Source organism: Humulus lupulus, chromosome 9, assembly GCF_963169125.1.
Source record: "Humulus lupulus chromosome 9, drHumLupu1.1, whole genome shotgun sequence".
In the NCBI taxonomy this organism is placed as follows: Eukaryota; Viridiplantae; Streptophyta; class Magnoliopsida; order Rosales; family Cannabaceae; genus Humulus; species Humulus lupulus.
The window spans coordinates 155,194,211-155,211,432 of NC_084801.1; the positions used below are offsets into that span (position 1 = coordinate 155,194,211).

Genomic DNA, 17,222 nt, shown 5'->3' on the forward strand with positions numbered 1-17,222 from the left:
AATGACACTTACACATCCTAGTAACATCATGCTTCTTATAAGCAAAAATAATAAAAACTCCAAAACAATTATTATTTACAATTTATTATTGTACATTTCAAGTTATATACAATCATTTCACCTTAAATTATTTCCACTCCAAATTACCTTAATAATATATATTCAACAAAAAATCATATAAAAAATGTCATGCATGCGTTTTATTCATTTTGTTCATGTTCTCAAAACTCTCAATGTGCTTCAACATTCAACTGATGTACTCATTTGTATTACTCAACATTTACAGTACGTATTATTATGTACTTTAATTTTTTTTTACAAATCTTCTGCCCATAAATGTAAGTGAGTTATGGACCCACCACCCGTTGTACTTTTGTCCCAATACTATCACATTCTGTATTGTTAAACTTTAAATTTTTAACAAAATATAACCTCGAAAATCCAACTAGTTATAAAATCCTTCAACAGCTGGTTGCAACACAATTTAAAAATCAATAAAGTATGCGAGACTCTCACCATCCTGTCTCACACCATTTGTACAACGGAATGCATTCCGTTTTTTTTCTTCACAAACGACGCAAATTCGATGGTCTATATTTTATATATATTATGGTTACATTTTATCAAAGTTTGTTTCCCTACCCCTAACATATGATAATTACAATAAGCGATTGTATATGGAGTCATGCCATACCAAATCTTTTGCGTGTGATCAGCGGGTTAGTATTTTGTTAATTATCAAATTAACATGATTTTCACACGTTTTAACTTTTTTCTAAATTAAAAATAGAGACTAATACTCCCACAACTAAGTCAAAGAGAGAGAGCTAATACGTTTTATAAATTGACTAAATGAAAAAAAAATACGACTTAATTAATCAAAACAGTCAACACTATAATAAATAAAAAAGTATGAATTAGAAATGTCAAAATAGTAACTGATCGATCAACATGTATACAGGTACATGTTTGTGTAGTCAAAAAGCTTAAAAGATAGGTCTCTAAACAATGAATGTACCTAAGTATCATCATATATAAATATATATATTTATCGTTGTCCCCTTTAATTTTGGGCAATTTAGTTTTGGTGGAAGAGAGAGTTCGAATTTATTAATTTAGGACAGAGTCGTATATGTATGTGGTATGAAATGAGACGACGACGCCCTAGATGAGATTCTTAAACAAATTTGCACGCCCTCTCTCTCTCTCTCTCTCTCTCTCTCTCTGTGACAAATGACTTTTTCTCCTCAAAAAGATTACCAAAATTCTCCAAAGATTTTTGTCTGCTGCACGTGTATTTGTCCCATCATTAATTTCATTATCACCAAATAGTTTCTTTTTCTTTCTTTCATTTTAAAAAAATAAAAATAATAAGTTTCGATTCAATGTTTCTTCAATTTTGTTCTTATATATGTTTCCAAGTGATTATTTACTTGTGTACTAAATGGGAAAGTAAAAGCTTTCATGGATTGTCAGCAGGCCGGTAAAAATTTCTCTGTGTTTCATTAGTTTGGTTCATATGGCTTTGGATTGAATCTTATCTCTCTCCAGTAGTCTGCAGTGCATTATCACTTAACTTTGGACATTTGCCATTGTGTTTGCATGTGATATATTCAAAAATTGTTATCAATAAAATATATAGGCAATTTTTCGTACTTATGACTTTTTTTTTAAGGTAATTTTCCAAAAATGAGTGCTAAGGAGACTCTATAATCTATCAACTTTTGCTCTTTTTTCATCTAATGACATGTGTTATTTTTAAATAATTATAATATTTTAATTTTATTACAATTATATCTCCTATAATTATATATAATACATTTTCACTTCTTTTTTATATATTTATCTTTATAGGACAATTCTCCTATAGTGTTACACCCATATTTCGAGACCTGAGATTGTGACATCGAAAGCTGGATTCGTCAAGTGTGAGCTCGTGATATCTAAAGTGCATGTTCGTAGTCCAGGTGCCAAACCCTCGAAGCAAGGTGGCAACCTCGAAGATATGTAACCTCGGAGTTCTTTCTAAGCTCGAAAGACGTAGCATCGGAGTATATCCATTGTCAGGTGTCTCAGATCAAGTAGCCCGAGCTTGGTATGGGTATGAGCTCGGAATGTAACAGTATCGGTAGTATTTACCCGCTCCGAGCTGGTCTTGAGGAAAGCTGCATAGCTCTTAATTTACCTAAAGACATGGATTGGCATGATGCTGATTGCCGACCTCGAACGACTTAGTGGGTCATTTGATGAGACGCAGTCCATGCGTCCAAAAAATATTTATTGTTGTAACTTCCCTACATTAAAGGGATATTAACTAGTCTGTTATATGCCCCCTGGTCTTCAGGGGACGTTTCCTTGTATATAGGATTTACAGAATTTAATGTCATTATTCCCATTAATGAAGAGGAGTATCTTCCCAAAATATGTGGGAACAAACTCTGAGAACCCTCTATAAATAGGTAGATCATGGACGCTTAGAGGGGACAGAATTTTGTTATCTTGAAAGAATTTATGGAGAATTCATCCCTGAATGATTCCCAGAAAACTCCAAAGTCCTAATAAAGAAGACTCGTGGACTAGGCAGAATTAACTGCTGAACCACGTAAAAATTCCTCATTCTTCTACTATACTATTCATCTTTGCCATAGTTTTTATTGTTTACGTGCTCTACATTTTAAGTTGACGAAAAACGGCATCAACATATAGTGACTTCACTTTAAGCTTTACCAGTGTGACTCTTAGTGTTCTCGACTTGTGAACAATTTTCAATGCGATTTTTTTTATGACCGTGTATATTGTAGCTATTTAGAGCATCCTGCAAATTTTCAGAAAATTCTGAATAGTTTACAGTACCGAAAATTAAATTCAAACATGTTGTTGCACACGTGAATAATTTTTTTTTATGCACGTGGAAAGCAACATGTTTGAACATAGTTTTTGGTACTGTAAACTATTCAGAATTTTCTGGAAATTTGCAGGATGCTCTAAACAACTACAATATACACGATCATAAAAAAAATTGCACCAAAAACTGTTCACGGGTCAAGAACACTGAAGAACCCCACCGATAGGGCTTAAAGTAAAGCTCCTATATGAGAATTTTGTCCTACATATATATATATATATATATATATATATGGTAAATATCATTTTGGACATTGTGTTTTGTAAAAGTTATCGATCGGACCTCGTGTTTTGTTCAATGACAATTCAAACCATGTATTTTGCAAAATGAAACAAAATTGGTACCCTAAGCCCAATTTTGTTCAAACTTTTTTTAAATATGACCAAAGTACCCTCAGGTTTTCTAGTTATAAAATTTTAAATATTGAAAAAATAAAAATTAAATTGAAAAATATAATATTTAATTTTAAAATTAAGACTTAGTAACATGAAAAACAATCAAATTTATTCATAAGAACAAACACAAACATAAGCTAACTAAACATAACTTAAATCCAATGTCAAACAACAAAAAATCTAAATTTATGCACAAAAATTCCAAGAATTATTGTTTGTGCCTTTGTTAGGTGAAAAGAAAACCCAAATTTAACCAAAAAAAAAAAAATTAAGAACATAAACTCAGATTTATTGCAAAGTGTGAAAAAACCAACATTTGAAGCCAAAAGTTTGAACCCATATTGCAAATCCGCATTTAAGCCCAGATTTATTGCCCCGTGCCTCTGCTAGCTGAGAAGCATTTGAGCCCAGATTTATTGCCCGTGCCTCTGCTAGCTGAGAAGCTTCACGCCACCGTTGATATGAAGTTGAAGCCACAATGTCGATCTAAAGAAGAAGAAGAACATAAGCTCTTGTCGGAACCGAAAGCAAGAAAAATTATCTCATCGACCCATTTCTTCCCAAAGCAAGAGAAGATAGCCTTTGCCCATCTGAATATCAGCACAAAATTTAAATACCATATCACTCAACCTCAAAGAAGGATATCCCCCAATTGTACCAACCCCCTCGTGACCGAGATTGGAACCCATCTGTGTCGTCCTCGACGTCATGGTCGATGCTTCACAACCCTTGCAATCCTGCAATGAACGATGAGCTCGTACCTTGACTCAAGATTTGGCGTGCAGTGAACTGCCTGGCACCAGATCTCGTCAGCAAACCAGAGATCCCTTGATGTCGTTGTCGTTGTCCCCACCTGATTTCCACCCGCAACCGCAGTCCAAATCTGAAGACTAAGGCTCCCTGTCATTGTTGTCCAGATCTAATGCACCCCGACTGAAGCTAACTGAAGTTGTCCATCTGATTTGAACGGAAGAAGAAGAAGAAGAAGATCTGAACTTTCATTTTGTTTTTATTTATTTTTTTGGGAATGTTTTGATTAATATTAAGGGGATTAATTTCATTTTATTGTTTTTAAATCAGATTGTTTTTTTTAATTTAACATTTAATTTTTAATATTATGTTTTTTAATGATTTAATTAAAATATATTTGTCATTATTTAATTAATTCATTAATTTATAAAAACTATGGTTATTTTGGTCATATTTAATAAAAAATTGGCTAAAATCAGGCTCAAGGTACCATTTTGTTATATTTTGTAAAATACAGGGTTTGAATTGTCATTTAACAAAACGCGGGGTCCGATCGGTAACTTTTGCAAAATACAATGTCCAAAATAATATTTACCCATATATATATATATATATATAGCCCATAATATAAATGAATTTGAAAGTAAATAAAATAAAATAGATAATATTGATTAGATTTTTTTTAGCAACGAAAATATTGATTAATTTTTTTGAAAGTAAATATATTGATAATATATATAACCCATAAAATAAATGAATTTGAAAGTAAATAAAATAAAATTAAAAATAGATAATATTGATTAATTTTTTAGCAACAATAATACTGATTAATTTTCAAATCAAGAATCATAGAAAAAATGAAATGATGTTTTTTTTACTCCATTTACTTTGGATAATAAATAAAATAACCATTTATTTTTAAATAGTTATCTGTTAGTTTACATACATACTATATATAAAAATGTAAAATAATTATTTTAATAGTTGCATAATTATAAAAAGTTCTTTAGAAAAAGTATTATTTTTTTTCTTCTAATTTTCATCCCCATAAATAAATAAAAAATGACTTGAGTGATTCAATTATAATGGCATAATTGTAATAAAGTTAAAATATTATGATTGATTATTATGTTAAAAAACATGACTTAAATGATGACACGTGTCGTTACACTAAAGAAATATTACAAAAGAGAGTGTGCTAGAGAGTCTCCTTAGCACTCATTTTTTGCAAAAATATGGACATTTAACTTTTTCACATTTTTTATGACTTTTTGATTTAAAAGTTTATATTTATGGGATTTTTCTTTCTCATAAATTTTAAAAATATATATATATATATCTATATATATAACTATGTCACATTTCTAATGATAGTTATGTTTTCTTTGATTTTGAAAGTAATTTTATTTTATTTTTTTTCATTTTTTCCCTTCATTTTCTTATTATTTTTCTAGCATTTTTTCCATACTTTTTCTTCTTCCGTTTTTTTTTTCTTCTTTTTTTCCTTTTATTTCATTTGTTTTTACCAATTTTTTCCTTCATTTTTCCATTATTTTTCTTCTTTTTTTTTTCATTCTATTCCTTCATCTCTATCTTTTTCTTTCGTTTTTTTTTCTTCATCATTTGTTTTGTTTTTTTTTTTCTTTATATATTTTTTCATTTTTCTTTTTACCGCAAACCTGCTAGGATCATCCAAATTTGGAAAGAAAAACAATAAAAATATGAAAATGCGAATGGGTAAATCTATAATATATATATATATATATGAAAACGTGAATGGATAACTATTTATCCTAGTGGAACATCCAAATCTGGAAAAAAATAAATAGTTATGAAAACTTGAATGGGTAAGTAGTAACCCTGATGAGAATATCCAAATTCGGAAAGGAAAAAAATAAATGTGAAAACGTGAATGAGAACATTCAATTCTTAAGAAAAAAAATCTAATGAAAATATGAATGGGTAACTAGTTACCCTAGTGGGAACATCCAAATTTGGAAAAAAAATAAATATGAAATCTTGAATGAGTAATCAGTAACCCTGATAGTAACATTTAAATTTGGAAATAAAAACATAGATATCAAAAACGTGAATGGGTAACCAGTTACCCTGATGAGAACATTCAAATTTAAAAGAAAAAAAATATGATATGAAAACGTGAATAGGTACCCGGTTACCCTCATAGGAACATCTAAAAATCACATATGAAAATGTGATTGTAATCAGTTACTTAACCCAAACAAGGGAAAAAATATAGTCATGATCTTTAAAAAAAAGTGAAAAAAAGCTAGAACAAAATAAATTATTTGTTTTTTTTATGTATAGTAAAAAAATAAGTACAATAATAAAAAATGATAACAAACAATAAAATATTTTGAGTTGAAAATGATAACAAATAATAAAATATTTTGAGTTGAAGGGGAGGCAAATGAATAAGAAGTTTTCTCCAAAAAGGTTTGACAAAGAGGGAGGAGAAATAAAACGTCGAGGAGAAGAGAAGTTGAAGAGATGAAAAATAAAAATGGTAAAGTGAAAATGTATTTGTGATTTTAAATTGTACCATTAAATTATGAAAAATAAAGATTAAACATTATAAAAATAATAAAATAGATTAAGTTCCCTTTTTAAAATATTAAGCAATTATTGTATAATGAAACTAATATAAAAATATTCAAAAGAGAAACAATTAAATGACTAAGATAATCTCCTAATTTAAATAAACTTAAGAGAAACACTGTAACGTCCAACTAATCCAGGACAGTTACACCGTGTGTTAAAAATAGTGCTTAACTCGTTAAACGAGTCATTTTGACTTAAATGTATAATTATGGTTAAACAACAGTTTCAGTATTAAAAATTTTGGTCAATGAAGTTCGACGTTTCATTAAAAAGGTTTTGAATAATTACAAGGGATCCCAAGGGGTTTAAAATTAAAATACAAGTTTAACAAAATTACAGAACCAACCGACCTAAGCGGAAAAATTGAGCTAATAACCCCCGTTCCTCAAAAGTATTTCGACTGTAACGCCCTGGTTACTCCAAAACCATTATTGTGGACTTTAAATAGAGCTTAACTCGCTAAACGAGTTATTAGGTTATAAACGTGCATCTAGGTGTCATTAATAGGCCAGAGTGAAAATTACAAAAGGGTCATTACAGTATAAAAATTACAACCCGCTGACCTAAGCGGAAAAAATAGGGTTAATCCCTAGTTTCCCTAAGAAACCCCTTGGCTGTGGTGGTCAAACAGTCGTATATGTACACATCGCCACCTAAGCTCTCCACTCAAGGCTGGGTGAGCTTTTCTTTCCCTTTACATGCACCACATAGCACCCGTGAGCCAAGGCTTAGCAAGGAAAGTTATTACTGCATGTATACAATATCAATAAATGATTTTGGTGATCATTCTGGGGCTTACAGCCCTAATAAGATAAGTGAATATCAGTAAATGATTCTGGTAATCATTCTGGGGCTTAAAGCCCTAATCAGATAAGTGAATATCAATAAATGATTCTGGTAATCATTCTGGAGCTTGCAACCTTAATCTGATATGTGACTAATAAGTCACACTCTGTACAGATGACTGATAAGTTTGTCTCTGGGGCTCTTCCCTCTATGCCATGTGAAGTTTCAGTCACCTGAGCCGTTTGGCCTTGGCTCTATGTAACTAGCCTTTAGACTAGACAAGCGCTTTTGTTTTCATCGAACTTGGGGTCGGTCAAGCATTTATGCTCATGTTTATTAGATCTAGTCATTTTGGCTTGCGTTAAACAAGCTAATACCGTTCTTGACTCATAAGCCAATACCATACGACCTGGGCTCAGTACCACTGCCGAACTTGACTGATAAGTCATAACTTCACCATCAATACTGACACCATTTCCGTTTCTGAATAATGAGTCAGTGCCATTCACAAGTAAGCAAAGATGCTAAGCATTTACAATGCAATCAATGTCCATAAATAGAGCACTCAACATGCCTCATCAATTACCATGCATGTCACATACTGGGTGCAATTTTCTTACCTTTGGTTCGAGCGTGAAATAATAAAAGAACGACCTTTGAGAACGATCGATTCTTAAGTTCCTTAGTGGTTACCTAGTGATAACCAAATATAAAATCCCATCAATAAAATGAGCAATTAAAGGTTCTTGGAACAAGTCCTAACCTCTGGGATGTCAAATTCTACTAAACCGGGTAGTAGGTTCGATCCCGAGCCCTTAGGTTCAAGTTTTTGTCATTTAAAACCCAAATTGGCCAAATTCCCATTTTGAGACGCAGCCCCAAGCACTTGAGTCGTAGCCCCGCTCAGGTCAGAGGCCCAAAGCCCTCTTTGACTGCATTAGTGTCGCGGCGCTCCCAACTGGCGTCGTGGCTCAAATAGCCCAACAGCACCATCTTCTCCTTCGTCCAGCTTGAGCCGCAGCGCCCAAGAACAGGGCGGCAGCTCAACTTGGAACCCAGATTTTCCCCCTGTTTTTCTCAAACCAAACACAGCCAAACCTTCCTCAAATCAATCCCAAAATCAACACCAATCATCACCACAGCACAACCAACATTTAAGCAACAAAAACCAAGCTTTGAAAGCACTTAAAATCACACCAAATAACCACTTCTAAGATCAAAACTCTCAAGCTTTAAACAACGTAAAAACAGAGCAAAATCTAGAAACTAAGGCTGGAAATCTTACCCCAGTTATGAATTAGACCTCTTTCAATCACTAAACATGATCCTAATTCTCCAGACCTTAACCCTCATGCTCCAATTTCCACTTAGCTTCAAGAATCCAAACCTAGAATGGGAGGGAGAGATGAACCAAGCTGCTCTGTTTTACCTTAGACCCTTCTACAACCAGCCAACCTTAAGTCTATCCCGTGATCAAAAGACCAAAATGCCCCTAGGTCATTTAATTCCCTCTCTAGGCTAACAAGGGTAAAGCCGTCCTTTCCTGTCTATCCCGTTAATTATAATTAACGACCTCCAATTCCCGTTACTCCCAATTTCCTCAAATAATTATAAAATTCTATCCCATTACTTGTTCATTCCTAGTAATGTACTAAGCATCAAAATACCTCCAGGCTTCCCCCGAGCCCGGTAATTAACCCCGTAATGACCAAAGCGCTAACTTGCATTCTATGATCGTCTCATGCCGAATAGCTCGAACATATCCACATAACAATGTGGTCTTGCCCATAACTCACCAACATGCATATAAATATACAGATATGCCCTCAACGGGCCAAATTATGAAAATGCCCTTTTAATAATAAGTGGACCCACATGCATGCAATTATCATCATATAATAATATAACTCACATAATCATGCATATAATCACATAATAGCATATTAAATCAATTATGGCCTTCCCGGCCTCCTAATCCAGGCATTAAGCCACATTAGGGAATTCGGGTCGTTACATTGACCGTGGCGGCCGAGCAGGCTGAGTATGTACACGACACCCCTACAAAGATCTCCAACTCATGGCTGGTCCAACTTTACTTTGCCCTTACATGTACCATAGAACACCCACGAGCTGAGGCCCAACAAGAAAACCCCCACAAGGCGTAATAAACATCCAATTAATCATAAGCAATAATCATATGATTCACAAATGATAAATACATTCATTCCAATCATATACATCATAAACATGTTTCATAATTTACAAGTATATTTGTTGACACCATTTTACGTCAACATGCCTAGTCCATGAGTCGCTATTATTACTCTCACTACTATGTCAAAGCTCATTCATAAAGCAATTTGGCAGAGTATTCTTCAATACAATTTGTGCCTGTCTACAAATAAAACTCTGCAGGCTATTTATAGACTTGGTTGAAAAAATATCATCTCGTTATTTCGGGACGTTACAATCAAGCATTTAAATTTGAAATAAATACAAACAATGCATTAATTGCATAATATCCCATGATAATAGGGATTTATTATCTAAGAACAACAAATCCATAAGGACTAGAGATTTCCTAACAGTCTTTTCGCGTGCAAAACGCGTCGCTGAGCTCGATTGTTGGGCTGATATGCTTTCGAGACCGATCCAGACTTCAAGCTCGTCATTACGGTTAAAGCCTCCTCTTCATCTAGAAATTTTACCAAACTTATTCCTCGGAAAAGGTCGGTGCCTTCGAGCCAGACTGTTCAAGATCGAACAATGTGACTCAAACTCGAGTACCATTAACTAAGTAGATCTGGGATTATGTCAATTTATACAAGTTTACAACCAACACTTGTTATTTTTTAGCTTACTATTTTTGAGCCTACATTTTGAGGCCATTTATTTTATTCTCGAAATTTGGGTGTAACATTTTGCCCCTTCAAAAGTGTTGGTTGAATCCTCTGAGAATTAAACGTTTGAACTTCACCTTTGAAAAACATGCCTATCTACCACACTCGAGTGTGGACACGCGTCACTGGGGAATTGTTCACTGAGAGTACTTGAGTACTCTCCTACCTTGCACGTCCTTTCCTATTTCCTTTTTGCCGCTAGTTTTTATAATCAAACGTGATCCCATGGATCCTCTTTTTACTCAAATTAAGGGCTCGGATTCATCCGACCCATACTATTCCCCTTTGGCATATATATATACCCTTTTGATCGGTGAAATATGCACTCAAAAAATAAATTCTGGAAGAACGAATATCGTCTTATAAAGACTATTAACCAATTACCAATAATTTCTCTTTACTTTCTATTTGGCAAGTAAAAGTAAAATGAATAAATCTAACTACAAACACAATTTCAATAACTGTAAGCAAAAAAATTAATCAAAGAATAAAAATCAATAATAAAAATAATTCAATATGCATGTTTTCTACATCTCTGTGATAAACTTAAAAATATAGCAGGCATTAAGCATAGAAACCTAATTGCTACACAAGTCATACAGGTACTTTCGTCTAATATGCAACATATGTCTATATAACGATAGCATATTCAATTCTCATCTTTCAAATTTTGAATCAAAATCATAAATCAAGCAAATATTGATCGGATATTTACTGGCATTAAGCAAACATTATATAGATTAGAATAAAGAAGAATAATCAATATAACATCATAATAACATTAACTAGAAATCCAAGCGACTACATTAACTTCTAGATAGAGGTGTTTAGTTCATATAAGACATAACTAAAACAACAAAACAATTATTCAGAAATATAAAATTTAAAACCTTGAAGAAGAAATAGAAATATGAAAGTGCAAAAAAAATTCTCTTGGGATCAAATTTTACTCTCTAAATTGGTAATAAAATCTGACCTAACCCTAATTAAACCCTCAAGTCTGAATTTATAATAAAAAAAACGGATTTCCTCTTTTTTTTTTTCAAGAGCAGGCCACGACTTGGCCTTTCTTAGGTAGAAGCCCGTGTCATTTTTAAGGCACTTCAAAGTCTGGTTCGGTATTCAGGTATCACGACCCTCTTAACCCAGGTCCCTCATGTTGATGCACCACCTGGGTTTGCCTCTGACTTCTACTAGCGCCGTGACTCTATTGACCAAGTCGCGGCTCTAATTCCTTTCAGCAAACCTTCAGCCTCTGACTTTGCTAGAGTCGCGGCCCTTAACACCATGCCGCGACTTTAATTCCATTTTTTTTCTTCAGATTTTAACCTTTTGACATTCTTCCTTCATCAAAAACTTATTATAGCTAATCCATAATACCAATTTGAGTCGAACAACCACCAAAAACTCAAATTTTCCACCATTTCCTCTCCTTTTCGCGTTTAGCTCATGATCCAAAGTACTGACCTACAACAAAGACAAACACAAGCGTAATCTTGCATAAAACAAACATAAAGACTCAAGATTACCACAAAAACACATTCTAAAATGACCCTAAAATGGAGTTATCAAACTCTCCCACACTAACTCTTTACTTGCCCTCGAGTAAAGAACACAAAAATAAACAAACTGGACTAAAAACCTAAAGAACAAACACACTTGAATCAAGCCAACAACAACAATCCATGCCTCAAGCTATGATGACTAACACACTTATATAATCTTCAGGAAAATCAACTTACAATCAGAAATTTCAATCAAAACATTCTTCCAATTCACTTAATTCCAAACAAAAATAATAGCTCTCAAAATCATGATTAATAAATAAAATGTATTCGAATCAATTCATGCTCACCAAATTTTTTTCATTACAATCAATTAATATCATTATTCCATAAGCTTGCTATAATTACTAATCACCACTAATGTAGAAAACACATGTTCAGAAATCAATAGGACTTTCACAGCTTATAATTGAATGGCTTAGGTAAATATAGATGAAAAAGTCATTTAAGCTAAAGTATACCATAAGCACACAACCAAACAAACCAATCTTTACCCACTCAAAAACCCAAAAACCAATCCCAAATTTCCCAATATTTCTTATTTTGAGAGAGAATTCATAAAATGAATTTTTTTTCTTTTTTTTTTCATTTCATTTTTTTCTAATGATACTACAATCCCCCAAACTTATTTCTTTGTATTTTCAATTGGAGTGTAGTTCATATTCAATATATTTTTTCTTTCTTTCTCTCTCAATTTTTCTTCTTCTATTGACACAAATTTCCAAATATAAACCCCATTACAAACCATCCCCCAATCACTTTTCATATGCTCATGGTATATCATAGGGAAGGAAAAATAACCAAGTTTCATCAAAATAAGTGTCAAACAAAAAGAATCAAATTAGGATCAAAATTGGGTAACTAAGGATTCAATAAATCAAGGTTGGCTTAAAAGGCTCAAACGTTCCAAAGAATTGCCTAAATCATCTTCCTAAACATGCATCATCTAGGATTTCGTCTCAAAGAGCAAACAAACAAGTTCTAGAATAACAACATTTTCATAATTTATTTTTTTCAACATTCAAATATCAGCAAGCATACAAATTGGTCAATTACTCAAAATTTATTAAAAATCATGATTAAGCTCTCAATTATTAAGTGGACTCATGTAAACATGGTAAGAAATATTCAACCAAGCACACAAATTCTTATAGCTTCATTCTCATTCAATTTATACATCACATCATTCAATCATATTATCATTGGCTAATTAATGTCAACTTGATTCAACTAACACCCTAAACAACCTAGACAAAACATAAGAAATACAATAAAACACGACTAACAAAATAACATAATATATACAAAACAATAAATCCCTTCCCCCAAACTTAACCTAAAAATTGTCTAGAATGTTTACATAAAAGCTAAGGAAAAGAAAATTACCTGACACCTTAGACTGTTTAAGGTAATACGGATTGAGAATGTGAATCGAAAATTGGGAAAGAAATTTTTTGGTTTAGTCCAAGTTCATTCTGCCTGAGCCCGAAGTAGCGCTGCAACTCAAATTAGTCTCATATTTAATAGAAAGTAAAATAAAATAAAATAAACAAAACACTACAATTAAAGCGTTCATAATCCAAACCTTTACTTAAAAATAATAAAAAAATGAAAATAAAAGATTGGAATGCCTCGAAATGCGCTGTCATTAATGTCAATTAGCCGGACGCTTGTTTTCTTTCATATTCAACTTGGATCAAGTCCACCCCTCACATCCTTGAGAGCCATAGTGTCATGAGTTGGCCCTCATTTCTTGTGATTAGAAATTGGTGGAACTTTACCCCGCTCATGTAACATTCAAATCCTTTCACTAAATAACCTTTCTAAACGATGACGTTCTTTTCGCATTCCACTATAAGCCATGGATATTTTCTTAGAGACTTCCAACTTGTTCTCTCCTCATTTTACAACTTCAATTCTACAACAAGTTGGAATTTTCGTTGCTGCAAAAACATTAAATATTACCTCCTCTTTTTGCACTTGCAACTTTAACTCAGCCTTTTGTACATCGATCAAAACCCTACCAGTAGCCAAGAATGGCCTGCCAAGTATTAGTGGAATATTGTCATCTTCCTCCATATCAAGAATGATAAAGTCCACAGGAAAGATGAATTTATCCACTTTCACCAATACATCCCCAATCACTCCACGAGGATGTTTGATTGATTTATCTACCATCTGCAAAGACACGTTAGTAGGTCGAGCTTCTCCCAAATTCAACTTCTGGAAGATTGATAGAGGAAATAAATTCACACTGACCCCTAAATCACATAAAGCCTTTGTCACCACTGAGCCCCTTATAGAACACGGTATATTGAAACTACCAGGATCTTTAAGCTTGGGAGGTAGTTTCTCTTGAATTATCGCACTGCACTCCTCAGTAAGTGTCACTGTCTCATAATACCTCAACTTCCTTTTCTTTGAAAAAATTTCTTTCATAAACTTCACATAACTTGGCATTTGTTGAAGTGCCTCAGAAAATGGGATATTGATGTGTTGCTTTCGAAAGATATCCAAAAATTTAGAAAAATGCTTATCAAGCTTATTCTTTTGAAGCCTCTGAGGATATGGGATCTTTATATGGTGATCTATACTTATTTCTGGCTGCTTTTCTAAGTTCCCAGTAACATTTGACCCAGTCACTTCCTTTTCCTTATCAACCACTTTTGGCTCTTTTAACTCCTTGCCACTCCTCAAGGATATTGCATTGCACTGCTCTTTTGACTTTACCTTAGTAGTGCTTGGTAAGTTCCCTTGAGCATGGTTTGTCATCAAAGTAGCCAACTTCCCTAATTGAGTCTCCAAACTCCTAATAGATGCTCTGGTTTCAATCATGAACTGGTTCAGTACATAAGACTATGCATCAAGTTGTTTCATACGTGTTGGCTGATGTCGTTGTGGCTGTGGAGGTGTGTATTGTGGATGACTTTGAGGGAAAGGTTGTTGTGCAACTTGATTATTTGTCCTAGAGAAGTTAGGGTGATTTCTCCACCCTTGGTTATATGACATTGAAAAGGATTTGTTGGTTGGTATTTAAAAATTTCCTATAGATTGGACTTGTTGCATAGGTATATTATTCATATCTATGGAAGGACACTGATTTAATGGATGAGCACTCCCACATGCCCCACATAAACTTTGAACTTGCATGGTTTGGGATGACAAGTTTCTATGTTGTAACTGCTTCGTTAATGCTGCCACTTGTGTTGTAAGCATGGAAATAGCATCCATTTCAATCATACCAGACACCTTCTTGGTTTGTCTCCTTTCAGTTGGCCACTGGTAGTTATTCGTTGTCATCTCCGCCAACAATTCATATGCCTCATTAGCACTCTAGCTCATGAACGCATCTCCTGCTGCAACATCTAGTATGGTACGAGTAGTACCATTCAGCCCATTATAAAAATTATGGACCAGCATCCACTTCTCCATACCATGATGTGGGCACTTCCTTAACAATTCTTTAAATCTTTCACATGCATCATACAACGATTCCCCTTCTGTGTGGTAGAAATTATTGATTTCTCCTCTCAACTTTGCAGCTTTTGCTGGAGGGAAAAACTTTACTAAAAACTTCTAGGCTAACTCCTCCCATGTTGTGATAGAATTAGCTTGCAGTGAAATTAGCCAACTCTTCGCTCGGTCTCGTAGAGAAAATGGGAATAATCTAAGTCTAATCGCATCGTCACTCACCCCATTCATCTTAAATGTTGCACCTAGCTCCAGGAAATTGGCTATGTGTAAATTAGGATCTTTTGTGGGCAACCCCCCAAACTGAACAGTTGACTGCACCATTTGTAATATTTCTGGCTTAATCTCAAAATTATTTGCAGCAATAGTCGGGTGTCTAATGCATGAAAGCACTCATGTGACAGTAGGAAGTGCATAGTCTCTAAGCATCCTTGGTCCTCGTTTCACTGGAACCTTTACAATATTTGGGATATTATTAACATTAGTAGCATTGATTGCTGCATTTACTTGATTTTTAGCCATGGAAAAATCTAGCCTTTTCTTTATCTTTCGGTTTTGTCTACACGTTCTTTCAAGTTCAAGATCAACCGGTATGAGTTCATTTTGTCTACTTCGTCGCATATACAAATAATTCTTGAAACACAATACAACCTCAATCCAAATGAGTATAAAATATAAAAATCAAATCATAACAAAAAATAATTAATTTTGATATTGGATATTAAGTCCCCGGCAACGATGCCAAAAACTTGATCAGTAAAATATGCACGCAAGTGTACGTGGTTGTGTCAAGTAATAAATTCTGGAAGAATGGATATCGTCTCATAGAGACTATTAACCAATTACCAATAATTTCTCTTTACTTTCTATTTGGAATGTAAAATTAAGATGAATAAATCTAACTACAAACACAATTTCAATATTTGTAAACAAAACAATTAATCAAAGGATAAAAATCAATAATAAAAAGACCTAGGGTATTAATTTCATCAACTTTTCATTCTATCTATTTTATTAATCAGTTCTAAATTTCTTTCTTCCTATTCTAATAGCAGGTTATCAAAAATCGATTCCTATTCTTTTTCAAGATATAAGATCTCAACCCATATGCAAATTTTCTACATCTCTGTGATAAACTTAAACATATAGCAGGCATTAAGCATAGAAACTTAATTGCTACACTAGCCATACAAGTACTTTCGTCTAATACGTAACCTATGTCTATATAACATAGCATATTCACTTATCATCTTTCGAATTTTGAATTAAAATCATAAATCAAGAAAATATTGATCATATATTTACTTGTATTAAACAAACATTATATAGATCAGAATAAAGAAGAAGAATCAATAGAACATCATAATAACATTAAATAGAAATCCAAGTGACTACATGAACCCCTAGATCGAGGTGTTTAGTTCATATCAGACATGACTAAAACAACAAAATAATTATTCAGAAACATAAAATTTAAAAGCTTGAAGAAGAAATAGAAATATGAAATTGCAGAAAAAATTGTCTCAGAATGAAATTTTACTCTCTCAATTTGTAATTAAAATCTCACCTAACCCTAATTAAACCCTAAAGTCTGAATTTATATTGGAAAAAAAAAATGATTTCGCTTTTTATTTTCAAGGGCGGGCTGCGACTTGGCCTTTCTTAGGTCGCGGTCTGTGGCTTTTTTAAGGCACTTCAAAGTCTGGTTCGGTCTTCAGGCTTTGCGACCCTCTAAACCTAGGTCGCGACCCGCATGTTGATGCACCACCTGGGTTTGCCTCTGACTTCTACTAGCACTGTGACTTTATTGACCAAGTCGTGACTCTAATTC

The 17,222-nt window shown here is 33.3% G+C and overlaps 1 protein-coding gene and 1 non-coding gene across 2 annotated transcripts; one reads left to right on the forward strand and one right to left on the reverse strand.

Moving 5' to 3' along the window:
- Positions 1–10,795: 10,795 nt before the first annotated feature.
- On the reverse strand, positions 10,796–15,220 carry LOC133800204 (uncharacterized). The gene is made up of 5 exons (XM_062238155.1): positions 15,065–15,220; positions 14,549–14,758; positions 13,886–14,419; positions 11,736–11,822; positions 10,796–10,816 (listed from the first exon to the last, which is right to left on the reverse strand). Exons 1-5 carry the CDS (start codon positions 15,218–15,220, stop codon positions 10,796–10,798), a joined length of 1,008 nt encoding a protein of 335 aa, XP_062094139.1.
- A 130-nt stretch (positions 15,221–15,350) lies between these two features.
- On the forward strand, positions 15,351–15,457 carry LOC133802964 (small nucleolar RNA R71). Its single transcript, XR_009877707.1, has one exon. It is a non-coding gene; the product is annotated as a small nucleolar RNA R71 (small nucleolar RNA).
- The last annotated feature ends 1,765 nt before the right edge of the window (positions 15,458–17,222 follow it).

Coding starts and splice junctions, on each gene's coding strand:
- LOC133800204 (XM_062238155.1), bottom strand. CDS start 15,220: ATGACAACGAATAACTACCAGTGGCCAACTGAAAGGAGACAAACCAAG. Junction 14,759..15,064: donor TGTCATCCCAAACCATGCAA/GTTCAAAGTTTA, acceptor GTACTGAACCAG/TTCATGATTGAAACCAGAGC. Junction 11,823..13,885: donor TGCAAGTGCAAAAAGAGGAG/GTAATATTTAAT, acceptor TCTTTGTTGTAG/GTCAGTACTTTGGATCATGA.